The 27896-nt window shown below is 36.9% G+C and overlaps 3 protein-coding genes across 3 annotated transcripts; all 3 read right to left on the minus strand.

Moving 5' to 3' along the window:
• Positions 1-871: 871 nt before the first annotated feature.
• On the minus strand, positions 872-3899 carry LOC308259014 (olfactory receptor 52Z1P-like; the record flags this gene model as incomplete). Its single annotated transcript, XM_080689681.1, has 2 exons — positions 872-1827; positions 3887-3899. 2 exons carry the CDS (start codon positions 3897-3899, stop codon positions 872-874), a joined length of 969 nt encoding a protein of 322 aa, XP_080545807.1.
• A 2851-nt stretch (positions 3900-6750) lies between these two features.
• Positions 6751-7710, minus strand: LOC308259016 (olfactory receptor 51G2-like; the record flags this gene model as incomplete). The annotated part of the gene is made up of 1 exon (XM_080689732.1): positions 6751-7710. The coding sequence occupies one exon, from the start codon at positions 7708-7710 to the stop codon at positions 6751-6753; it is 960 nt and encodes a 319-aa protein (XP_080545858.1).
• A 9031-nt stretch (positions 7711-16741) lies between these two features.
• On the minus strand, positions 16742-27763 carry LOC308259017 (uncharacterized protein; the record flags this gene model as incomplete). The annotated part of the gene is made up of 5 exons (XM_080689733.1): positions 16742-17693; positions 19440-19460; positions 20988-21128; positions 25303-26244; positions 27729-27763. The coding sequence occupies 5 exons, from the start codon at positions 27761-27763 to the stop codon at positions 16742-16744; spliced, it is 2091 nt and encodes a 696-aa protein (XP_080545859.1).
• Between the last annotated feature and the right edge of the window lie 133 nt (positions 27764-27896).

The raw sequence follows: 27896 nt of genomic DNA on the forward strand, positions 1-27896 counted from the left end.
TCTCAGCAACCCAGCAAGATTCTCTTTCAAAATAAAAATAAATAAGCTGGGAGTGGTGGTGCACGTTTGTAATCCCTGTATATGGGAGGCTGAGACAGGATGATCACACAGGTTCAAAGCCAGCCTCAGCTACTTAGGCTCTCAACACTCAGTGAGACTCTTTCTAAATAAAATATAAAATAGGTGTGGGAGTGTAGCACAGGGGTAGAAGGTCCCTGGATTCCACATTAGTACCACAAATAGAATAGAATAAAATAAATAAAAATAAATAAATAAATATTTTAAAGAAAAGGGCTAGGTTTGGAGCTAAGGTGTAGAATACCCCTGTGCTCAATCCCTAGTACCAAAAACAAGAAAAAATGAAAAATAGCCATGTGTATAGCAAAAGGATATTTAAACCTCTTACTCTGTTACACTGACATTCCAACTTAATATAGAAATATACTCCGTGATGTGCCCAAAATTCCTTATATGCTTTGTACTATATTTGAGAAGATAGAAACTGTAAACACAAATATATTAAGCTCCATGGATGAATGTTCTGAGGATAGATAGGCCTGCCCAGATAATTCAGCCCCAATTTTTTTTTTTTTGAGGTACTACAGAAGAAACCCAGGGGCATTGCACTTCCAAGCTACACTACCAGCCCTACTTTTTAGTCTTTTTATTTTTGAAACAGGGTCTCACTGAGTTGGGAAGGGCCTCACTAAGTAGCTGAGACTGTCCTTGAACAGTGATCCTCCATTTTCTGCCTCCTGAATGCTAGGATTACAAGCTTACAAGCTTGCTCCACCATGCCCAACAGCCTTGATATTAGGCCTAATGATCCATCTGGGATTCATCTGATCGTTGTTGTTTCCTTTCTCTAGGATCATCTAGCTTGGCGCCCCAGTGAGAGTACTCGCATCCTTATCTCTTTGGTCTTTACTCCGTAAACTATGGGGTTCATGGTTGGAGGCACCAGGAGGTAGAGGTTTGCCAGGAGGATAAGGGCATGCCTGGGCACATGGTGTCCAAAGCGATGGGTGAAGAAGGAAAAAAAGGCCAGAGTATAGAATACCAGGATGACACAAATGTGAGGCCCGCAAGTTGCAAAGGCCTTCTTGCGGGCCTCCCTGGAGGGCAGTTGGAAGACAGTTCTCAGGATCAGCCAGTAGGAGAGGGAGATGAAGACACAATCCAGTCCTGTGGTGAGGAGAGCGGCGGTGAGCCCATAAATGCTATTAAGTGTAATGCTGTTGCAGGACAACTTGGCAATGCTCATGTTCTCACAGTAGGTGTGACGGATGATGTTCCTGCAAAAGCGCAGCCGGAGGATGAGGAAGATACCTGGGATGACAACAAACACACTTCGAGCCACCACAGCCAGGCCTACCTTGCCTATAAGTGAGCCTGTAAGCAGGGTTGTGTAGTGCAGTGGTGAACAGATAGCAACATAGCGATCAAAAGCCATGGCCAGTAAAACAGCAGATTCTGAGATAAACAGAGCATGAACGAAAAACACCTGAGTGATGCAGGCAGGGAAGGAGGACCAGGAGGGGCCCTGCCAGAAGATAAGAAGCATTTTGGGCACCGTGACCGTGCAAAGGATAACATCGTTGAGTGCCAGCATGGCTAGGAAGAGATACATGGGTTCATGGAGGCTCCTGTCATAGGCCACCACTGCCATCACGAGGCCATTGCCTATCACAGCCAAGAGGTACATGAAGCTGAAAGGGATAGAGATCCAAATTTGGACATCTTCTAATCCTGGGACACCGGTCAGCAGAAAAGAAGTAAACTGAGTAGATGTATAGTTGAGTGTTGTTACAGAAAGATGACCAAAGTCTATTAAATAATAAACAGAGAAAATAGGTAAATGATAGCAGAATTTCTTGAAACAAGTGAAATCCTAACCATTACTTTGGCATAATAAAGTGGAAGTAGGGAGGACCATTAATAATGTGGTGTTAGATAAGTTATTAAATAAGTAAATGACTTGTGATAAATTTCTCCCTTTGAATAAACCAATGTTGTCTTTGAAAAAAAGAAAACCTCAGAATCATAAAAATAAAGAATCAAAATCTTTTCTTTTATGTAATGCCAATAGTTCTAACCAAATAATTGATACAGGTCTTATGAACTTATACTCTTTTCAATGTATGTATTTGCCTTTTATAACTTGGTAAGAAATATTTATCCACAAAAGCATAGTTGTTCTTTCATTTCTCTCCATAATACTTAGTAGAATGTTGGCGAAAATATTTCAATTTTCTTTGGACAATTGAGTTAGGGAAGTTTTGGTTGATAATCTCTTACACAATTGGAAACAGCATGGAGATTTCAATTCCTGTTTCCCACCCTAAGGTTGTGAAGTATGTTCTGTTGGTCTTTGTTCTAGCACAAAAACAAAAATTTAATTTATATGTCTCTCATGCAAATTCTTGAAGATAATAATTGAATTAATATAAAATTTAAAGTTATAATACTATCCATACCCTATAAAGCACTAATTCACAAGGATCGTGACATGAAGTCAAGAGACTAATAAAAACTAAGTGTATTCTCATGAAGAACAAGAAAGTCCGCTGGACACAATGATGTGCTCATGTAATCCAGTACTTGTAAGGTGAAGGAAGGGTTGCAAGTTCGAATTCAGCCTCAGCATGAGTGAGGCTATAAGCAACCTAGTGAAACCAAATTTCAGAACAAAACAAAAACAATTTTAAAAAAGACTCGGGGTGAAGTTCAGAGGTAGAATGTCCCTGAGTTCAATGCTCAGTACCATACATATAAAAAATTGACAATGCTTATAATGTAGCAAACATTTTGATGAAAAAGTTCTGCATTTAAATGCAATCAATCACACCCACATTAATTGAAATCCTCCTTTCCACATAATAGGTCCTTTAACAAGGAAGTAGGGAACATAAACATACCATCAATGCATATTCTACATTTATATCATTTTCTCTCATACAATATTCTCTCTCTCTCTCCCTCTCTCTCTCTCTCTCTCTCTCTCTCTCTCTCTCTCTCTCTCTCTCTCTCCCCATGTGTGTGTCTTCCTTTCTTTTTGTGTAGAGGTGAAAACTAAATATGAAATGTTTTCTCTTAGGACAGGTACGTGGCATAGATGAAGTGGCTTTAAACCAAAATGCCTAAAGAAAGGTTTATTCAAATAGATAAATACAGAAGTGCAACTAAGCTTTTGCCATTTAAGACCAAGAATTAGCTTCAATTGTCTGGTTGTCCCCAGCAGTGTGTGGCTTTGTTCTTAAACAATCACATAGAAAATATCAGATATTTAAAACTGAGCACATATAAATAGAACATAATTCACATATCAGTGCAAGAATTTTCAATATAATTTTAATATACAATATTAACTCAAATTATTTGGTCAGGTGTGGTGGTACATACCTATAATTCAGTACTTGGGAGGCTGAGACTAGAGGATCAAAGTTTCAAGGATAGCCTCAGAAACATAGTGAAACCCTCAGCAACCTAGTGAAACCAAATTTCAAAACAAAACAAACACAATTTTAAACAGGACTCAGGGTGAAGTTCAGAGGTAGAATGTCCCTGTGTTCAATTCTCAGTACCATACACACCAAAAATTGACAACGCTTATAATATAGCAAACATTTTCCTGAAAACTTTTCTAAGAACTTTCTGTTCCTCAAAACTGTCCCTCAAAACTGTTCTAAGAATCAAGTACTAAGAGTCACAGCTGCCTAATTAAATAATTTAGCATCATTGTCCTGACATTACACAGGTACAAACTTAGACACTGGAGGATTAACTGTCTCTGAATCATATCACAGTATGTAAATCCTATTTTCCTATTTTCAAGTCTAGATATGCTAAGCACAGAACTCACAGTTTCAGCTACCTTCTAATTTACCTTTTAAGTACATAGCTTTTCTAAATCATTAGGAACATTAAAATATGTATGTTGAATTTACTCTTAGAACCTCCCACAGTGATAGTTGTGGGAAGAAGGCAAAACAGAAAATCCAGCTTGTAAGACCTCAGAGGAGATATGTATATATGTTCACCCGTATTATACACTGAAGTTTAAAACAACCACCCCAGGGATAATTCCTTAGGAAAGAAGTCTTCTGAGTATTTTACTTAATGACTAATGTCACACCTGAGACCCCTTATTTAGCATTTTGACTAGCACACTAAATTATGTCTTCCATTTTTATCCCAGAGAGATAAACATATCAGCACATTTTTTTAGCTCAGTATTTAGTCTTTATGTAATACTTAAAAAATAAGGAAAAAACCTAATGTAACATGGGTATCTTTTATATCAAGCCAGTCTCTTGAGGCTATTTTAATGTAGTGTAATGAACTATCTCATGAATTTTAGTATGATCTTTGGAAATTTTGCTGAGGGAAAAGTGTAATGAGCTATTTGCAGAACACTTATTTTTCAAATGAAGCTCTTTAAAGAACTAATACATTTTATTTTATCAATCAGGCTTGGGTCTATAGAAAAAATTAAGAAAAATTTAAGAAAATTGAGTTCTACAAATGAAGGAGTCACTAGGTGCCAAACTACCAGGGAGTCAGTCAACTAAAATTCCATCCTGTCCCGTATTTTATGATTATGTTCTTTTAGCAGTGTGGTACATTTCATGTCAGGGATTGTCTATACTTCAATACTTAGACTCATTTTCTTCATATTCTACTTGGACTTAGCAATTTGATATTTATGGATGTATTCATAGATAACTATGGATGAAAGAAATAAGAATGGCATAATCATATTGGAGAAAATGTATTGATATTTAAAAAAATTTATTGATGCATTGTAGTCATACATCTTAATGGGATAAAAGATGATGAAGACATACATGCACACATCACCCAGTTAGTCCTTACCCAATTCCTGCCCCATTCATTCCCCCTCCCTCTTTCTCAGGCTTCACTTATTGGTTGACTTTGATATGTTTGTTAAAGTACATCATGTGCTTTGTAGAGTTTCCCTCTTCCCCCCTCCCATCCCCTCAGTGAGGATGCCTTGTTTACTCATCTATAGAATCGCCTTCTTCTAGATTTCCTCCTTTTACCCATTTCTCCCTAGCTTTCACATATTAGGGAAAGCATCTGATTTCTTAATTTTTGTGATTGACTAATCTCACTCAGCATAATGTCCTCCATTTCCATCTACTTCCCTGTAAATGATGTAACTGTGTTTTATATTTCTATCTAAATTTATTAATGAACATAACTTCCATACAAAGCTATTCATAATAAATATTTTTCCCAAATATACATGTTATCTGGCTTTCATTTTAACTTGTTTGATTCCTAAAGTACTCCCCCATCTCCTTACCCCTTCCCCTAGTCCACTGTCAAAGAGAAACACAAAGACCCCAGTAAACTTTTTATAAGAATCTTTTTATGGAACTCATATCAAATATTTAATGCATCCATCTGAGATGATCTTAATCAAACATGAATCATTCTCTTATACTAAATACGTGTTGTCTTTCTCAAATGAAGAAAATTGGGTGACAAAAATAGGGAAATAAGAATGTCATCTATATAGTATTTTTAGTATCCCCATGCTAGCAGAGAGAAGCAGTCTCATAGTCCTGATTACAATAGAAATGTCCTCTGCCAATATAATGGCAGGGTCACATAAAATAAACTACTGACTGTGACTTTTGTATATTTCCCCTCTACTTACATTAAGAGCAAGAATACATTAAAACTAGGTATAAGGTAACACATATTCTATTCCTGCCTGTGACACTAGCTATGTGGTATTGACCAAATTGCTTCTACTTGCATTGTTTACTATTGTAATGATGTAGAGCTAAGTAGTGTGTGTGTGTGTGTGTGTGTGTGTGTGTGTGTGTGAACACAGTGGCAGTCTACCTCCAAGCTATACTCCCAGTTCTATTATTTATTCTTCTTTTATTTATTTATTTTTTTGTGGGGCATTTGACCTCCGAGTTACACTCCCTCCCCTATTTTTTATTATTTATTTTAAAACAGGGTCTCAGTAAGTTGTGGTGGGCCTGGCCGCGAACTGTGATCCTCCGGTCTCAGCCTCCCAAATGCTGGGATTACAAGCATGTGCACCATGCCTGGCTTATTTATTCTTTACTTTGAAATGGGGTCTCATTAAGTTGTGGAGGGCCTCACTAAGTAGCTGAGGCTGGAGTGAGAACCTGCCACCCTCCTGTCTCAGCCTCGAAAGTGTTTTTAATTCTAAGCGTAAGCATTTACCCTACTTATCAAACACTCATTCTCCTAACTCCCAAGACAAAGCATCATGCACATATTTATACATTTGTAAAGTTTCTAAATTGACTTTAATATATTTTCCACCTGGAATAGAAATTCCTTTCATGAACTTAAGTTAAATTACTATTCTTTCAAAACAGAAACTGTCTTAGTGTATATTTTTATTACTAGATATTATATTAGAGTTGGGGAGATAACTTGGTGGTAGAATGCTTGCCTAGCATGTACAAGGCCCTGGGTTCAATGTCCAGAATATCACATACACAAAACAAAGATAATTAAAATATTGTATTAAATTTTGTACATGCATAAATTGACTTTGTTAAGTGAAAAACTAAGAATATAGATCCTTTCTTGATGAGTTTTCTTGTGGAAGAAACATAAAGACAGATGATTCCTCTTCCTTATATTTTTCTTGTCACCATGGGACTATGTGTTCAGCAGCTCATTAAACAATACCATGGCTGAAGTCTCACCTTCCTTTCTTTCTCCACCAACAATTTAACGACCTCGGGCATCTCCAATGCCAGCTCTACATGACCAGAAGACACGAAACATCCTCAGTCTGATCTGCTTGGTCTTAATGGTGTACACAATTGGATTAAGCACCGGGGGTGTAAGAAAATGGAGATAGGAAAGTAGTACACGGCTGCAGGGAGAAGCCCGCTTCCCAAATCGATGAATCATAGACAGGCCAATCATAGGTGTATAGAAAAGCAGAACGGAAAGGATGTGGGAGACACAGGTGTTGAGGGCTTTGAGGCGCTCAGCCTTTGAGGCGATAGACAGCACTGTTTTCAGGATCAGCCCATAGGACAGAACGATGAGCACCGAGTCCACGCCCAGGGTGGAGAGAACCACGAAGAGGCCATAGGCACTGTTGATGTGGGTGTCAGTGCAGGCCAGCTTCATGACATCGGGGTGTAGGCAATAGGAGTGGGAGAGGAGACGGTTCTGGCAGTAAGGCAGCTTCTTCAGCATGATGGGGGCTGGGATGTGGAGACCCACACTGCGTGCTACGATGGCCAGGCCCAGGCTGGCAATGCGGGGGTTTGTGAGGATGGTGCCATAACGCAGGGGGTTGCTGATGGCCACGACACGGTCAAAGGCCATGGTCAGCAGCACAGAGGACTCCATGATGGAAAAGGTGTGGATGAAGAAGAGCTGGGCCAGGCACATGTCCACTGCCACCTCCCTGAGACCCAGCAGGTAGATGGTGAACATGGTGGGCAGCGTGGATGCAGACAGGCCCAGGTCAGTCACTGCCAGCATGGACAGAAAGAAGTACATGGGCTGGTGCAAGGCAGGCTCTGACCTCACCACCCACAGGATCAGGCTGTTCCCTGCCAGAGAGGCCACATACATGACACAAAAAGGGATGGAGAGCCAGATGTGCACAGCCTGCAGGCCAGGGAGGCCTGTCAGGAGGAATGAGGTCCTGGTGTGGTTGAGGTATGACATGATAACCTTGAAAGATAAACTCCAGCCAGGAGTGTATCCAAAGGCCCTAGGATCAAATGGGTTGCTAAATGAGAACATCTTCTATAAACCATGATCAGCAAGGACTCTAACCTTTATCTAAATATTTCCTCTAGTTCATAAATAAGGATTTTTGAGGGGAGGTTACTGGGGATTGAACCCATGGACATTTTACCTGTGAGATTTACCTCCAGTCCCTTTTTATTTATTTATTTATTTATTTTATTTTGAAGTAGTCTTAGCCGGGTGTGGGGTGCACACTTGTAATCCCAGCATTGGAAAAGCTGAGACCAGAGGATTGCAGTTTGTGGACGGATAGTCTCAGCTACTTAGTGAGACCCTCTGCAACTCAGTGAGACACAGTTTCAAAATAAAAAATAAATAATAGGGCAGGGGGTGTAGCTTGGAGGTCAAATGCCCCCTGGGTTCCATCCCAGATCCGAAAAAAAAAAAAAAAGGAGAAAGAAAGAGTCTCACTAAGTTGTCGAGGGGTTCTTACTTACTAAGTTACTGAGGCTGAACTAGGATCTATGATCTTCCTGTCAGAGCCTCAGAAGTACTGGGAGTATAGACATGTGCCACCATACTTGTCTTAGAAGAAATATTACTTATCAAGTAAGTCTGGTTCAAGAGACACATGAAATAATTTACCCTAAAATCAAGGTTTGAAATATAAACCTAAAGTGAGAAGCAGTCAGTGATGGTTCTAACTCTACCTTTTCCATATAAAAAGATTAAAAAATGGACTCTAGGTTCCAGAATAGTTATTATGGTATATGTGGGCCCAGAATCTAGGTCTTTGTCCTTCCTATGAAGTTCTTCACACTGCTTTGCAGTGTCCTCCAAGTTTCCTTGTTCTATAACTCAGTGCAGATAGCTCATTTCATAATTAAACAATGCAAAAAAAAAAAAAAAAGAGTTCCACTTACCATGTCAGCCCACCTATGTGAGCACACAAATTCAACCCAATCACATTTGCAGGTTCTAAATGCCTATGTGAGTAAGGGCTAAATGAGTGACGTGTGCTTGTATGCCTCTACCATCTTATACTCCAGTAAGATGTATAACTATAATGCACCAATAAAAAATTCCAATACATGCCAAACATTTTAGACTTTTATCCAAGTATCATTCATTCTCTAAATGGCTATGTCCATATGAACCAGTTAAATATAATACTTGTTAAGTCATAGTATATTGAACGAATGCCTTAAAGATGATATGTAGGTATTCAACATTATACCGATAAGAATATTTTTAAAAATCTCAATGAATAAAGCTTATATAGATCCTGATTAGAAGAAACTCAAAAAGTAATTATAAGATAAATGAGTACATATATAATTATCAATACAAATCTCAGTATTATGCAGAGAGAAGGAGAGAGAGTGAGGAGAGAGGGAGGGAAAAGAGAGGGGTGAAGCTCACCACGTGCTGTGTGCCTGTGTGTCTCTATTGCTTTGAGCCGCATTATGCTGTGACCACAATGTACCAATGAAAGTATATTTAAAAAATAAAACAAAATAAAATAAAAATGGAAAATAACATTGACTTGCCAAGGAGCAAGGGCCTAGATTCACTTATAAACTAATTCTAGAGATATAAAATATCTGAGCATGCAACTTTTATCTTCTCTGGTTTTTCTTCCTTGAACTTAAGCTTGTTTCATCTTTTGCCATCTCAGCTACCTCCCTGTGTTAAAACCACCATGAGTTTCATATTTGAGAACTCAGCAAAAGAGAACTCTGAACACACTCCTCCTTTTCTCCCAAGCATAAACAAAGTATGGAGATTTCTGGGTTTTTCAGGAATGCAAGACAGTACAGAACAACAACCAAATGCATAACTTAAATTTAAGGATGTTTAATCATATATTTAGAGTTTAGGGTGGTGGTAGTGTGTACTGTGTATAGTATATGTGTGTATTTTTCTCAGGTTATCTTTTCATTGTATAACTTTTCTTATCATTTGTCTTAGGATATGAAATCTGATATTCCTTTCCCTTTGAAAAGTAAGACCATATAATTAATTGTGCTACTCTTTGCAGATAAAAATGTACAAGTGTAATTTATTTCAACTGGGGATTTTCACATGAGTCATTTTTAAAGCATTTCAAACCTCAGTTTCTGACAGATCAGTGTTCCAAGCTAAGAAATGTAATTATCTAGAATTCAAGTCTTTAAGTGTGGCACTTTGATTTTTACAGGGAGAACTTCAGAGTGAAAATAAATCTGGCTAACTTTATGTTCTGCATTCTGAATAATGTGGCCTGTAGCTGGAAAAATAAAACAGCTTTTAAAATATGGACTCCAGATATTCACATCTTTTTTTTTTTTTGCAAATAAAATAAATAAAAAATTCTATGAAGCCGGGCGTGGTGGCGCACGCTTGTAATCCCCGCGCTTGGGAGGCAGAGACAGGAAGATTGCGCTGGTTCGACGCCAGCCTCGCTGGCTTAAGAGACCCTGTTTCCAAATAAAAAAATATATAAAATAGGTCTTGGAGTGTAGCCCGGAGGTAGAAGGGTTTCCAGGAACCCCAGTACCACCAAAAAAATTAAAAAATTAAAAATTCCATGAATACTTTCTGTTTTTATTTTCTATATGATGACTACTTCTGAGTTTCCTCTTGTAATTCTACCTAACTACTTTCAAATTTGACATCCTACAAACTGTTTTAGGTGCAAGAGTTAGAACAATGAAAGGTGCCAAAAATAAAAGGGGCATCAGGACAATTATGTTTTCAAATATGTGAAGAAAATGAAATTATGTGGAAAAGAAAAACAAATAACTCAAGAAATGGGCAACTGAATTGAATAGACATTTCACAAAAGAGGGGATACAAATGGTCACTAGATACATGAAAAAATATTAAGCATCATTAGCAATCAGGGAGATGCAAATCTAGATTCCATCTAACCCCAATCAGAATGGCAACCATAAAGAAGTCAAATAACAGTAAATGTTGCTGAGGCTGTGGAGAAGTAAGTGCTCTTCTATATTGTTGGTGAGATTGCAGACTAGTCCAGCCACTATGAAGATCAGTGTGGAGAGTCCTTAGAAAACTGCAAATGGATCCACCATATGATCCGTCCATACTACTACGGGGTATCTTTCCAAAGGGGTTGAAACCAGAGAACTACACTAATATATGCATACTCAGGCTCATAGCAGCACAATTCACAATAGCCAAAATATGGAACCAATCTAGGTGTCCACCAACAGATGAATGAATTAAAAAATTATGGGAAATACACACAATGGAATTCTACTCAGCAATAAAGTAAAATATAATAACATCATTTGCAAGAAAATGGAAAGACCTGAAGAACATTGTTAAGCTAGAGTAGCCAATCACAGAGAATGAAGGGCCATATGTTTTCTTTGATATGAGCAGGATAGGGAGTAATTGGGATACAAGAGACTCGAGATGATGAGGAGAAACCTCAGGGGAGCCAGGGAGGAGGTATAAGGGTAGGGGTGGATGAAGAATTAGGTTTATTAATAGAAATATTACCGTAGACTATGTGTATACATGTGAATATATATACCAATGTCAATCTGGGTACTCTGTATTGGGAGGGAGGGATATGGGGAAGGAAAAACCAAGAATGTGTGCATGCATGTCATTGTCAACATGATTTACTTTATGATGTGAAACTATATACACCAATAAAAGCACAAAAATACTTAAATAAAAAATAATATGGAAAGAAGGAGGTGTTATGTTAGGCTAAAAGTTTAGGGAATAGCTCTCTGAGAACGGGACATTTGGGTAAGAGAACACAGTCCACCAGTTTTAACTCAATCACTCATGAAAACTGTGTTTCACATTATAGGATGGGGGCCAGTACCCTCCTATGCTAAAGAGGAACTTATAATAAACCCACAAGAACTTTGAATAACTGCCCTAAATCCCCAAAGAATCAGGATTTCTTGGGTTGAACTCTCACATTTACTGTTTTGACAAGCCCTTGAAGTGATTTTAATACTCAGCAAAATCTGATAACTGCTTATATTCATTGTTAGGTACAGTGTTGTTTTGTAAACTAATGACTACAATGCTGTTAAGTCTAATTTAAACAAGGAGTGGGGGTAAGTGAAGTTATGAATCAAGAGAAGGAAGACTCCCTTTGAAAGAAACTTAGATCCTCAGTGTAAAGTTCTGAGTGGTTCCAGCAAGCATGTTCAGACACAAACATATAATATTTGACTGAAGTCTTTGAAATGATTTTTATTGCAGATTATTAAAAATCAAAAATGTGTAACAGTAATAAAAAATACAATATGGTTTTACTGATGATTTTCCATGAAAAGTACTTAGTGGTTAATAAAGCAATGTATACAGCAGCTAATTTTTTCTGCTGTCAGAAATCTGGTAAGTTGTTTTACCTTTCTACATATAGATTTCTAAAATTCACATCAGTTACTAAGAGGTATCAAATGTGAAATAGAATAAAAAATGTATAAAATAGAATAAGGCATCATCTGAAAATATTTGTGCATTCGAATTAAGTGTTTTTAAATTATCTGTCTTGAATTCTCCATCTTATATTCTCCCTGCCCTGTTCCTTTAAAATCAGAGAAAACCATGCATATTTTTAAAATAAGTTATAAGACTCCTCACTTTAGTCATAGATCTGTAATGAATGTCACAATGCATGCCATTAGTGTAAGCAGAGTCAGAATTTCTAACTTTATCTAGCCTTTTTGAAAAAGAGAGTGAGACGCTCATATATATAGAACATATTACTTTGTGGATATATCAAATTCATATGATTGCTTAGACCAGACTTGTTGAAAAGGATAGGGATTTAAACACTATTTTTGTATGTGAGGCTGGGAATAGAACTCAGGAACTCACAAATGCTAGGCAAGGTTTCTATAAGTGAGCTTCTTCTAGCCCCAAGTGAAGGGATTCAGTAATAAACACCAGAAAAAATTATACGCAGAACATTTATTCTTAGTACTGACTTTGGCATAAAAACACCGAAAAAATGATCTTGGACAAAAATTAGACTTAAACATGAACTATTTTCCCAAAAATATTGCAAGAGAAGTCTCTGTGAGCTATTGCTTAATTTTTTGACCAGCTAGTAGATTTCCACCCATAGGTTTGTGGCATTATAGAGCAGACAAAGCAGGAAGCTGTCCTAGCTCTTCAGCAGTAATACTTATTTTTCTTACAAACACAACAAAATTCAGAATAACATGATTAAGGGCCAATATTCTGCCATGATGGTAATAGGGAATAATAAGTATATGAATTTATGTTCACAATTAATTCTCTTCTACACACTGACATATATAGTATCATACTGATTTATAAGTTTCTCCACCTCTAAGAAAGGGAAATTGGTAAATTATACTAATTACAAAGCATATAACTTGTATAGGTTTATTTGATGATTAAACGAAATGGTGGAAGAGTTTCTAGGAGCCCATAAAATATTTGGAAATTAATTAATAACTGTTCATATTTGCCTTTTAGTTTTTTTTCCAAATCTACTTACCAGGCAAAATGCAAGGAGATTTTTCAAAGATGATTACTAATTTAGGAAGAGATGCAGTTGCTGACTCAGATAATCTTTTTTTCACGTTCCATCTTATGGGAAGAAAAATAAGTGAAACTAATAAAAAAGGCAATTTACAATGCAATTCTATTTCTCAGTCTTCTCCTAATTTTACTTTTTTTCCTTTGGAGAGTTAGAATCACTATTGCTAGAGATTCAGGTTCACACAGATCAAAATTGACTTAAGACAAAGGAAATTTTGCTGGTGAATCACTAACTTATCTCTTAAGTGCATATTTAATTAGTTTAATTTCTTATCACAGACCATTTGGTGGATTTTTCAGAAAACTTATATAACAGTTCCTAGATGGTTCTTGAAGATGTAAAACCTCTTTTCTTCCTCTGAAGTTTCAGTGCTGTCTTTTTCATGGTTATAACTCAAAATACTTAACATCATACCTAAATGATCACTAACAACAACTTTGAGAGATGGCTTTACTCTCTTCTTCTCTATGCCCCTAGTATTTACTCACACACAAGAAGATGAGAGTTGAGAACATTTCTTCTCCTGCTCAGGAATCCAATGGCAGGGAGTCCTCAATGAAGTATAATTTTACAGCAAATTAGCCAATGCCCAGACACCATTCCCTGATGAGCACACAGGCACCATGGGCTCTGTGGCAGCAACTAACTTTAACCATGTCACTGCTGAACACACTGTACAATGACAAAAGAGACTCTGTGATGAAAATTGTTTCACCTGTTCAAGTCTCTTTTCAGTCAATTATGGATTCCTGAAATAGTGGAGTTAAATAATAATTGGTCTGTTTTAGAGTACAAGCTTTAACATCCTGAAAAATAGGAGATGAAAACAGTCTGCAGCACATGTAATTATGTAAACTGCACAACCTATTTGATCCTCTTTCCTTATGTCTGTAAAATATAGTGCAACTACTGGGACATAATGGGCATATTGTTAACAATAGCCCCGAGGGTAAATTGCATGGGTCTGGATATCAAATCTTGTAATTCAGATATTGCCATGTAATCTCTTGAGTATTTAGGAATGTTTTTTAGCCTCTGAATGATTCTGTTTCTTCATCTTTAAAACTAGAAAAGTAAAAAAAAAAAAAAGAAAGGAAGAAAAGAAAGGAATGCATTTGTTTTGAGGATGCATACGCAATGGGGTACTATTCAGTCATAAAAAGAATGAATCCTTATCATTTGCAACCACATAGATAAAAATGGAGATGTTAAGTGAACTAGACCAGGCACAGAGATACAAGTACCATATGATCTCACCCATATGTGTCATCCAAAAACCTTGATCTCATAGAAGTGGAGAATAGAATAGTGGTACTAGTGGCTCAGGAGAATAGTAGGGAGTGAGGGTTGCAAAAACGGTGGTTGATGGATTCTGAGTTAGTTAGGAGAACAAGTTCTGGCATGCTTTTCACATTAGTGTAACTAGAGAAAAATTATCTACTGTATATTTCAAAAAGCTGGAGGAAAGGATTTTGAAAAATTTCACCATATTAAAATAAGTTTTTGATAAGATAATTATGCTTAACCTGCTACTTATGCAACACATACCTGTATAGAAACATAACACGGTACCCCATTCATGTGTACAATTTTTGTGCTTTTATCCCAGCATTCAGGAGGCTGAGACCTGGAGGATCATGGTTCGTAGACAGCCTCAGCTACTTAGGCCCTCTGCAACTCAGTAAGACCCTATTTAAAAAAAAAATAGGGCAGGGGTGTAGCTTGGAGGTCAAATGCCCCTGGGTTCCATCCTCAGACCCGCAAAAAAAAAAAAAAAAAAAAAAAAAAATATATATATATATATATATATATATATAATTTTCATGTCAAAATGGCATAACAATGTTTTCCAGTAGTCAACAGCTATCATTTTAATATCTCATAATAATAATTTGAATATATATTACAGCTTTAGATGCAAATCATTATAGTTACTAAAAAGGCACACAATAAATATTTAATAAATTATTGTCCTTAATTCCATGCAAATGTAACAGAAACTTTGTATTGTGATGATATAAATAGTAAGAGTTTGATAAAATGAAGCATTTTTTAATTTTTGAGGATATATATCTCTAGTTAAATACAAATGAAAAACAGACACAGCACTGGATACAAAGGCATATAACCCATACTCCTCCCCACAAAAAATGTTTTGTAAAATTCTCTAGCTCACAGTATAAATATAAAACAAAATGAAAAGGCTCAGTTTAACTTATGAGCAGCCCCTTAACTATGAATGCAAGAAAATAGGGCTCAAAAGTTTTCTACCTCAAGGATATGTATCATAAATAATTCATAAATACTGAACATATCTTAACAACTCTAACATGGGGAAACATATATGCAGTATATCATATGTTGAAAAATAGTGCGTAGTTTTCCTTGTAATGGGTCAATTCAAAATGTATCTAGTCTTTCTGTCTCACAATCCTTTACAAGCTGAGACAGGGAAGCTGTTGCATACTGAAAGTATATCTTTTATCAGCTAGACTAAGATCGAACATTTAATGGATAGGAAGAGGCTATGGAAGAAGTCCTACCGCTGATCTACACCTCAGCACTTTTTATTTTTAGATAGGGTCTTGCTAAGTTACTGCTGCTGACCTTGACTCTGCAACCTCCCCATTTCAGCCTCACTAGTATAAGATTACAGAATTACAGATATATGCCACCATACCTGATTGCAGTAACTTACATCTTTATTTCTTTAAATGAATTTATGATCTTGAAATATTTTATTCAGTTTGTATTTCCCAGTGTAATCTACATGTATAGTTACTATGCCAACAGGAAGAAAAGTCAATTTGATTATATGGAGGAACCAAATTTTCTGAAAGTACAAATGAAGCCCTCTTGAGCTTTATTTTGTAGGATTTTAGAGGTTTGGAAAAGTTCTGAGATTTAATTAAATCCTACAAATGACAAATTTTTAAAACTGTGTCTTTCAGGATGAGATTGCCATTTTCAGAATGAGAAAACAGTTTTCTTTCTGTTGAACAGTATGGTCCTGCTGGTTAGGAAAATACCACATTTTACTTAAGTCAGTGTTTTTAATAATTAATTTTGAATAATTAACTCAAAAATTAATTGGATAATTAAGTTTTGAATAATTAATTAATTAATGGATTAAATAGAAGTTCTATCTGTTCTTCCTTGGAATGCTTATATTTAGTAAACCCTCATCTAAGATTGAATAATTTAAAAAATGTATTCCACTGGATTGAGATTGAGACAAGAGGATTTGCAATTGAAGTCAGCAACCTAATGAGACCTTATTTCAAAATAAAAATATATAAATAAAAAGGGATTTTTTTTTCCTAGGAGGAAGAATTCCCCTGGATTCACTCCTTTGTACACACAGATGCACGAGCGCACGCACACGCACACACACACACACACATACACAGATACACAAACATCCATGTATGCATGTATGTATATATAATCTGTGACTCAGTTCTTTCTGGGGTGTAGCAGTTTTAGAATGCGGACCCGAATCTCTTTGGTTTTGACACTGTACACAATTGGGTTGAGCACTGGAGGCATAAGAAAGTGCAGGTAAGAGAGAAGCATGTAAACCTGAGCTGGCAGCTTTCTTTTTCCAAAGCGATGGATCATGGACAGGCTAACAAGTGGGCTATAAAATAGCAGAACAGCACAGATGTGGGAAATGCAGGTGTTGAAAGCTTTGAGCCGCTCTGCATTGGAAGCGATGCTCAGTACTGTCTTCAGGATCAGCACATAGGAGAGGAGAATGAGCACAGCATCCATCCCTAGGGTGGAGAGCATGACAAAGAGCCCAAAGCCACTATTGATGCGGGTGCTGGAACGGGACAGCCTGAGAACATCAGGGTGCACGCAGTAGGAATGAGACAAAGCACTCGCTGGCTGGAACTTCAGTCTCCCCAGGAGCAAAGGCAATGGCAGGTGGAGGGCAGCACTGCGGGTCACGACAGCCAGCCCGATGGCCCCTATGCGCTTGGTGGTGAGAATCGTGGCATAGCGCAGAGGCTCTCTGATGGCCACGCAGCGGTCAAAAGCCATGGCTAATAGAACAGCGGATTCAATGACTGAAAAAGTGTGGATGAAGAAGAGTTGCAGAAAGCATGCTGCAGCTTCTATTCTCCTCTGACCCAGGAGAAAGACAGATGCCATGGAAGGCAATGTAGATGCTGAGAGGCCCAGGTCAGCCATGGACAGCATGGAGAGGAAGAGGTACATGGGTGTGTGTAGGCTGGGCACAGACTTGACAATGTACATTATAGTGATGTTGCCCAGCACAGAAAGAATGTAGATAGAACAGACAGGAAGAGCTGTCCAGCAGTGGGCATTTTCCAGTCCAGGCAGATCCATCAGTATGAAGAAGGCACTGCTGTCATTACTACTTGCAGGAACTGTCATAATTCTGGGAAGGAATTGCACTGGAAAATTGTAAAGAAAGCAAACAGCTATTTGTTCTCAGCGTTTCTCCATCATTTTATTCCATGGAGCACCTATTGCTCTCGTCTACAGAGGACCCCTACCCTTTGTCTTCCCACAGTATTCAATTTCATTTCCTTAAGGGTGTTTACTATGAAACAATGATGACTCTCTTCTTAGAGCTTTGCCTAGTTTTCACCATTTACAATAACTAATAAATATAATAATAAATAACACAAGTTTAAAATAAGAAATAAGCAGCAATAATAGAATTTCTTCCACATCTAAAAATATTTCAAAGTTTGAAAATTAAGAAGAAAAAATGCATATTGAGAAAATAGGATACATGCATGATTATTTTTAGTACCAGAATATAGGTAGGTTTCAAAAGAAACAAAAATAAGGAGAATTGCATTTTATGGCTGCTTGGGAATTAGAGAAAAGGTATTAATACTGACTGTGAAACTTTGACTTTACCAAATATATATTTTGTTCTGAAAGAGTCCCAGAAAATCAAAAGTACAAACCTGTGGTGGGAAGATCTGAGTTTTGAACATTTTGAGTCTGATGTGTTTGATTACTTGAGTACATTTTTCTCAATTTTTCTGTTTGATACTCTCTAAAAATGTTGGGATACCGAGTATAGTTTTATGAAGGGTAGAAGGCAAAGACTAAACAAGGTTTGTGATTGGACACAAAAGATATTAATGGCACCACACATTTACTAAACTTCTTCTGTGTACTAAATGCTAGTAACAAAGATGTCTTTAAAGGTCTGAAAATCCACCAGTGAACATCAAACATATACTTAAACTAGTTCAAGAGGGCATCAGCTGTAAGGCAGTGAAAAGGTTTCAACCACAAATATACATGCTGCACTCCAAAATCCACCTTTTTTGAACATTACCTGAGTGCTGTGAAAGATACATATTAAAGAAAGAAATAATGTGAAATTTGATTATACAAAGTTCAAAGGAAACCTTGGTCACATATCAAAATTCTGTACTAGTGATTCCTCGACTTCTTAGGAAAATGTCTTTAATAATGTAGACTTTAACATCTTCTTTGAAAATTTATTACATAGGATCTATGACCAGTAGAAAAATCTTCATTAAGTTCTAATTATTTTCCACCAATCAATTCTATTGCTTCCTGATATTTTGCATTTTATACTTTAGCTGTTGATCTAAGGAAAACCCCAAGTAGGAATAATGTGAAGGTTAGGGAAGCTATCAAGATTAAAACAAGTATGAAAATTTAATAATAAACAGATATTGGTAATAATAGTAATATGAGAAATAGTATATTAAGAAGAAACATAATCACCCATAAAGAAGACAAAAAGCCGAGGCAGGTCCATCATATTTGAGAAAGGATCAGTTATAGAAATAAGTGGGTTCAGTTTTAGTGACTACTGAGAGAGTGAGAGGGAGTTGGCTATTTGGAGTTTGCTATGCTGCTCCGAGGAGAACTCTTAAATAGTAGTTACAAAAGAAGAGATAGGCAATGCACGAAATTTTAATTCAAAACTTGCTTTTGACAAGGTTTACCAGTAGGCTGGTGGTCACAGTGTGTTTTCCAAAGCATAGAAAAGAACTTCCCTTTCCCTTGGTTTGCCAATAAACAGAAAATTCCAAAACCATAGAAAACTTAGTATTGCATTTATATTTTTTCAAACTTAAGCTTTTTAGATTTAGTAGTTCTGGGAGAATTAAAAAAAAAAACTACTTACATAGCAAATCCTTTCCTGAAGCTGATAAGAGTAAAGAAGACAATTCATTAGAAGACAAAGTCCCAAAAGCATGACTAAAGATATGTGACAAGCTGGTGTGTAAGTCATGAACGGGAAAGCCCAGGAGTCAACTTTTAAGTTTCTGATTTGACTTCACTTTCTAAAGGATATTTAAAAAAAAAAAAGGATGTTCTGTGCTCATATACACAAGCTTAGACACAGTGTTTAGGTTCTCCTCACACATGTGAGTCTGTACAGGGACAGGTCTTGAGCTGTATAAAGACCTAGTCACATCATAAAATGCAAGCTTTGAGATTGGCATTGTGGTGTATTTCTATAATCTCGATACTCGGGAGTCTGAGACAGGAGGATCACAGGTTCAAACTTTGTGAGATTCTCAACAACTTAGCAAAATACTGTTTCAAAATAAGAAATAAATGGGACCAAGGAGTGTAGCTCAGAGACAAAATGTCCCTGAGCTCAATCCCTAGTACCAAATAATATATTTTTTTATGGTACTGGGGGTGGAATCCAGAGTCTTTGTACCTCTGGGCTGTACTCCCAAACCTGTTTTATATTTTATTTGGAAACAGGGTCTCACTAAGTTGCTGAAAACCTCACTAAGTAGCTGATGCTGGCTTTGAATCTGTGCGATCCTCCTGTTTCAGCCTCCTAAGCGCAGGGATTACAAGTGTGAACAACCACGTCTGGCATAATAATTTAATTATAATGATGCAAGCTTTCATCTTCCCAGTGGGAAGAGAGTACTTCAAACATGAGTATCAGTGGGCAAAAACAGAGGTATTAGAGATGCAGACAATTATCTGAGAAGGAAAAGACAAAAGAGAAGCCACTGTGTTTAATGAATGAAAACTAGTTTCTGCAACATCATTAAATGCCTGTTCCATTAAGATACATTAATAGGCACCAGAGAGTGGTTAGGGTATATATAAAGACAAGTAGTTATCAGAGTAAATGCAGACCTATAGTGCTTTCCATAATGAATCTTAAAACCCAAGGAAAATGTCAGCCTCTTAAATTATTGCCTGTGAGTTAAGATCTCTAGCTCACTCATCATCTAGGAAGAGTTGTTGGTGGCTCTTTGGTGGTGTTTCTTTTAAAATGCATGAGAATTAGGAATCTTCTGTTTAGTTTTCCCTACTACCTTCTTTATTCTCTCCTCCATTTCTTCTTTCTTTTTAACTTCTTTTTCTTTTCCTTCTTACATTGATTATTTAGCAAATTCCAATATATAGCTAGCATACATGTAATATGATTTGCATTTGATCTTAAACTCCAAGGGCAGTATTTGAGTGATTGTTGGGTGAGAGAAGAGAAGGGTCAGAGATCTTTTCTCAAAACTAAACTTTATCTTGTAGAAGAAGAGAGGTGATGTATACTTCCAACACTTATTCTTTCTAACTCATATATCCTCATACCAAGTTTGAAAACAGAAATGGGATCAATCATTGCTTCCTTTGACTTTCCTTTCGGCTATACCTATGACATGATTTGAACTAGCTTAGCTGAAGTATCACCATCACTCACCAGAAACCAGGGCAGGGATACAAGCTCTGTGGATGGGGTGCATGTGGGGCCTCCTGAGGCTCCCTGTACTGAATGTGATGCCAGGTGAGCAAGGGTATAAATCTCTGGTCTGAATTTCCCTGGAGGCCAACATCCAAATCCCTGTGGACCAGGTTATTAGAACAACATCAAATGTGTATGTGTACCAGATAGAGCTGGTTATTGATAACACTGTGAGTCTTTGCTAGCTTTCTAAAATACTACAGAATATAAACTCAGAATATCAAACTAGTTTGCTTCAAGTTTCATTTCTTCTGTTCCTGGGTTAAGATCATCATAGCTCCTTAGAGAAAGAAGTCACTCCACACCCCTTTGCTATGATGGCCCAGGAAATATCTTGTATCACACTTAGAACTCCAGATGTAGATTAGAACTCCAGATTAGATCTTCCAAACAAAGCACTCCCTTTTTTCTAATGTAGTAGTGTTTTTTCTTAATTTGTAAATATGTGGAATATTGGTAGTACTATTTCTGTGACTGATAACTTTAATAAATAATCTCCAAACTAAATGTATTTCTCATGTATTTGTCTTTGTTACAGTAACATGCCGCATACTTTTGTCTGATATTTTTCCTTTTCTTTCCTCTATCACCCTCAAAATGGGCTCTTTCCGTTTTCCATGGAATGATGTTAAGAGGTAAGGGATATTAAAAAGGATTCACTTGGAGCACATGGGATCAGCATGGATTTTGTTCTGAAGCTGAGGAGAGAGCGATATAAGGCGTCTATTTTAATTGCAGTTGTTGCAGAGCTAGAAAGCAATGTCCTCAAGCTGAGGGTGAGACAAAGTTAGGAATGAGGTGCAGGAGCCGTCTCAAGTCAGCCATGAACACACACTGGTTTGGTGGTCCTCTAGTCTCTATGAGATGCAGAGTAAAAGCATACTTAAGGATAACATTTGATACTGAAAAGGGTTCTATGCAGTGTCAGAAAGAAAACTGTGTACACAGGAAAAGTTTAGCTAGGTACAAGCTTCCATCCATTTTGTCTTCTCTATGTGGGTCCTCTGAGCTGCCAACCTTGGAGATGAGAGATAGATAGCTCTGGCTGGGGAAGCCTGCTTTGTTTTTGGAGCCCAGAATTCTTTTTATCGCACTGGGGATTGAGCCCAGTGGCATTCTACTTTCAAGCTACGACCCTTTTAATTTTGTTATTTTGAAGCAGCATCTCACTAGATTACTCAGAGTCTAGCTACTTTACTCAGGCTATCCTTGGATCTATAATTATCCTGTCTTGGCTTCCCAAGTCCTTGTTTTATAGGTGTTCTCCATCCTGCTGGGCTTTGAGTCTGGAGTTCAGATTACATAGGGGCATTTCCTTTAGGTCATTAGCACATTCAGACCCCACACTAGGCAACAGGTGCACAAAATAAATTTTGTGTTCAGTTTATGCAAGCTACTAGTCTGGTTAATCCTGATCATATGTTGCTTTGGTTTAAATAACAACATCATCACTTAGCTATTTTAATATTCCAAAGACTTAGTTCTCAAAGTGTAGTCAAAGGATATTGACATTGCTACAAATAAAAACAAGAACCGAGTAAAGCAGATCTGTTGCACAGGCTTTTTTTCCCATGGACTTCTCCTGCCATTTTCAGGAACATGCCATGACCCAGCTGGATGTGTGTTAGTAATAGTTTCATTCAGCACGTGTGAAAAATCACTAGCTTTCATTGTGGCTTAAAACTAACACAGCCGGGTGTGGTGGCGTACACTTGTAATCTCAGCATTTGGGAGGCTGAAACAAGAGGATGATGGTTTGCAGACAGCCTCAACTATTTAGTGAGGCCCTCTGTAACTCAATGAGACCTTGTTTCAGAATAAAGAATAAAAAATAGAACTAGAATTGTAGCTTGGAAGTAGAATGCCCCTGGGTTTCATCCCCAGTACCGCAAAACCACCACCAACAAAACATAACAAAAAACAAACTCTGATACAGATGACATAAAATAAACTTAGTATATACACTAACAGAAACATACTTTAAATAGAATAAAACAAGCAAGGGAAAAATGAATAACAAACTCAGATTTTGTGATTATATTTGGTAATTCAGTTTGAGGTCTATGATAAAGTTAGATAAAAACTTTGTATTTATTATAACCTGTTTTAATTTTTAAAATTAATTAATTAATTAGTACTAGTGATTGAACCCAAGTCAGTCTACTCCAAATTACACCTACGCCCTATTTCATTTTTTTATTTGTAAACAGAGTCATGCTAAATTGCTGTGTGTGACCTCGAACCTGAGATTCTACGGTCTCAGCCTCCCAAGTACTAGAGTTATAGGTGTGTGCTACCATGCCCAGCTTATTAACACCTGTTTTACTGTTAAAATGTTGATTCCAATGTGGAAAAATATTATACAAACAGAAAAAGTAAAAAAAATCATGTCTATTTATTATTTTCTACATGTTATGTGTGTTTGAGACACATTATAATGATAACAGCAATATTATATAGATGAAAGAAAAATAGATCAGAGGTTGGGGACAAGAATGAAAAAGTCTTATATGAGCTTAAATGGATGAATGCAAAGATGAAGAGAATTTGATCCTCCTTGAAAAAAAAGAGATACAATTATCCTTTTAATATTGAAAAGAAAAACTTAATTACAGAATAAATAGCATTCTGTATATGGGATTGGAGATGGGGAGTGGTGTAAAGTACCAGCATCTCATGGACAGTTTCAAGTGTTTGAAACTGCAGCTGTGGATTGCAGATAGAGTTATTAAGAGTATTATCAATATTTAGTAATATTGTTGGCATTATATACCAAAATGAATTAGATATCAATAATTTTTACCCATCCCAATATTAAAAATCTAGTGTTTATTTTTATTAGAACATAAAAGAATAAGAAGTAGAAAATATATTTAAATTGATTCCAAGGACAATTTTATAGTTGAAAGTTATAAAAATATGGAAGCGTAGGTGTTCAGGTTTTTTCCTGTTGAGTATGCATGCTCCATAATACATATGGAAGACAGAGAATTAATGATGGTTGCTATAGACTTACAACAGATTTGAAGGACTGAGACCAGAGGTCTCAGTGTCAGAGTCCAGGTCCTATGACATCAAAGAATGAAAAATTTTGAAAGACAGAAACTTATGGTGCTGACTAACATGCTGGATTTGAAGATTATACTATTTATGAATGATGATAACATAGTTCTGGCAATAGGGATGTCGATACAACACATTTAGATGAAGTTTGTTGATCCTGTAAACTTCAGAGTTTTATAGTTCTAAATGTCATATTTTAAACATTCGCTTATTTATTGGTTTCTTACTTGCTGCTCCTACTTCAGTAGCAACATCATGAAAACAGAACTACTCTGAAAACAAGAACCTTTTAAATTCATAACATATCAACAAATTCTTAAAAAAAACGAATGTAAAATAAATAATGACTAAATAACTATCACTGTATCAAACATATACATAGAATACAAAAATACTTTTAGTACCCTTTTTAAGATGAACTATTAAGACTCCAAACTTTTCTGACCAAAATACATAAATCCTTAGAACAATGAAAAATATTTATTATTTCAAAATTTTAATTTACAGGTGAATTTTATTGTTCCACATATGTTTATTCAAAGCATAGAATAGAAATAGTTTTAACATTTATGTAATCTAATATGCCATATACTTCAAAATAATCTGTGGTCAAACAAAGCTTTTTTGAGCACCTTGAGGACCAATCAATACTTTGCTTTACAAAGCATACCATCTCTGCATTCCTTCTGTTTGGACATCTCTCATTATGAATCCAATTCTGTGAAAATCTCGAACAACTTAACTATTCATTATGGTCTTGACAACTGTTTCATATAGTCTGTACAGCATTTAACTTTGAAAATATATAATTTAGGTGTGATGCTATTAGGAATAATGGGCCCTTTTAGTTCTCTTGTTGATAGTAGTGATATTGTCCAGAACGGTGAATAATGATGATGATAGTCATAAAGATAGTAAAGTTGATGATAACCACGATAATTAGATGGGAAAATTTAAACTGTGCTAAGAGATTCGCCTAAGGTTTTCTTTCATCTGTGATCTACATTTACCTTCATTAAAATTCAAGTCTTTTTTATTTTATTAGAACAAAAGCATATTGGATATTTTCTCCTAAGAAGAAAGTCTCAAAAAAACAAATTTCTTTGTCTGCATATCTACATAAAGAAAAATATGAAGCAACATTTCAGACAGAATTTGGACTACTGTCCATCTAGTGTTATATTTATATATCAAGATTTATGTTATAAACGTGACTTGAGGTTTTTCTGGTGCTTTTTTGATGAAGAGTTTCAGAATTTTATCTCGTATCTGCTTAGTTTTTACCACATACACAATGGGATTCATAACAGGGGGAATGAGGAAGTGCATGTTGGCCAGGATCACATAAATGTGTGACGGGAGCCTTGGGCCAAAACGGTGCATCATAGACAGGCAGATCATGGGTGTGAAGAAGAGGGTCACAGCACACAGGTGCGAGATGCAGGTGTTGAGAGCCTTGAGACGGCCACCATGAGAGTCAATGCTCAGCACAGTTTTCAGAATCAACACATAAGAAAGGAGAATGAGAAGAAAGTCAAGTCCCATGGTGGAAAGTACCACAAACAGCCCAAGGATGCTGTTGATCCTAGTGTTGGAGCAGGAGAGCTTTATGATGTCAGGATGCAGGCAGTAGGAATGAGAAAGTACATTGGAGCGGCAGAAGCACAGCTTCCTCAAGAGGATGGGGAGAGGCATTAGTACTGTCAAGTTTCGCACAATGGCAGCCAAACCGATACTGCCAATCACAGTATTGGTGAGGATAGAGGAATAGTGCAGTGGACGAGAAATGGCTACATACCGGTCAAAGGCCATTGCCAGAATGATGGCTGACTCAGAGACCTGGAAGGTGTGAATAAAGAACATTTGGGTGAAGCAAGCTGAGAAGGTCAGCTCTCGAGCACCCAGCCAGAAGATCCGCAGCATCGTGGGGAAAGTGAACAGAGACAGGCCCAGATCAGAAGCAGCGAGCATGGCCAGGAAGAGGTACATAGGCACATGGAGGGTCTGCTCCCTCCAAATAACTGTCATGATGGTCACGTTGCCCACCAAGGTTATGAGGAACATGGCACAGAACGGTATGGAGATCCAGATGTACACAGCCTCCAGCCCAGGGATGCCTGTGACCAGGAATGTGGAGAAGATGGAGCTGGTGCTGTTAAAGGAAAGCACCAGGGCAGGATTGCATATCTTTTCTATAACAAAATGTGTTGTCTCAGAAACAGATATTAAAACTTTATTTGAGCATTCATTTGACTATTTATCTCGCTTCTCATTGTAAGCTGACAATGCTAGGTGTCTAGGTTTAGATGCTGTTTTTTCATTGTATATTATCTAAATTTATAGACTGTGCAACAAGATTCTCTTGATTAATTTCCTCAGATTTTGTGGCTTGTTGGAAGAAAACTTGAGACCTTAATATTTAAGTTACTCAAATCTTAATTGATACAGCATTTAAAAATGAAATATCTAAAATAAATAAATGCTTTTTAAATACTGTAGTCTCCATAGTTTTGCTTCTCCCATATTTAGTAATTTATGGCCAACTGTGGTACAAAAATTGTTAAGTGAAAAATTTTAAAAATATTTTATTGGTGCATTATAGTCATACATCTCAATGGGGTACAAGATGGTGGAGACATACATGCACACATCACCCAATTCGCCCTTACCCAATTCCACCCCATTCCCTCCTCCTCCCTCCTTCTCATGTTTGGCTTAGTGCTTAACATTGATATGTGTGTTAAAGCACATCATGTGAATTAGAGAATTTCTCTCTTCCCCCCTCCATCTCCTCAATTAGGTCACCTTATTTGCTCATCTATAGTATCTCCTTCTTCATCTAGAGTTCCTCCTATGGCCCATTTCCTCCCTAGCTTTCACATATTATTCCCCATCTAATACTGTACTTTTTGTGACTGACTAATCTTACTTAGCATAATGTCCTCCAGTTCCATCCATTTCCCTGTAAATGACATAATTGTGTTTTTCTTTATGGCTGAGTAAAATTCTATTGTGTACATATCCCATAGTTTTGTAATCCACTCATCTGTTGATGGGCATCTTGATGGGCAAGTGAACTAAATAGACACTTTACAAAAAATAAATTTGAATGGCCAATAAATGCATGAAAAAATGTTCAACATCATTAGCAATCAGAGAGATGCAAATCAAAACTACCCTGAGATTTTACCTAACTCCAACTTGAATGGCAATTATTCAAATCACAAATAACAACAAATGCTGATGAGGATTTAGAGAAATGGGAACTCTAATACATTGCTGGTGAGATTGCAAATTAGTGCAACCACTTTGGAAAACAGTATGGTGGGTCCTCAGAAGAATGGGAATGAACTTACCACATGATCCAGCAATACCACTTCTGGGAATCTATCCAAAAGAATGGAAACCAGACTACGAAGCTATGTTCATAGCTGCTCAATTCAACATTGCCAGAATATGGAACCAGTAAAATTGAAATTTGCAGAAATAAACATTTCATTAATTTTTAAAATTCTTTTCATTCTGAGTAGCATTATGGATGCCTTCCAGCACCATCCCCCCTCTGCCCACCTGAACATTAATCCTCCCTTTGTCCAGCATATTCATGCAGCATAAACTGCCTGGCCCATTACTCACTTAGCGTTTATCTGAGTTATCAGGTCATCTGTCATGGTATGGCAGTACTGTGTTCAAGGAATCCTCCTTTGAATTAATAATGGCCCCAAAGTACAAGAGTAGTGTTGCAGCCCAATGGATTTGTCAATGAAAAGCTGTAGGAACTCGCTCTAAGTAGAAAATGGAAAG

This window comes from Muscardinus avellanarius, assembly GCF_963383645.1.
Source record: "Muscardinus avellanarius genome assembly, chromosome: 1".
Classification (NCBI taxonomy): Eukaryota; Metazoa; Chordata; class Mammalia; order Rodentia; family Gliridae; genus Muscardinus; species Muscardinus avellanarius.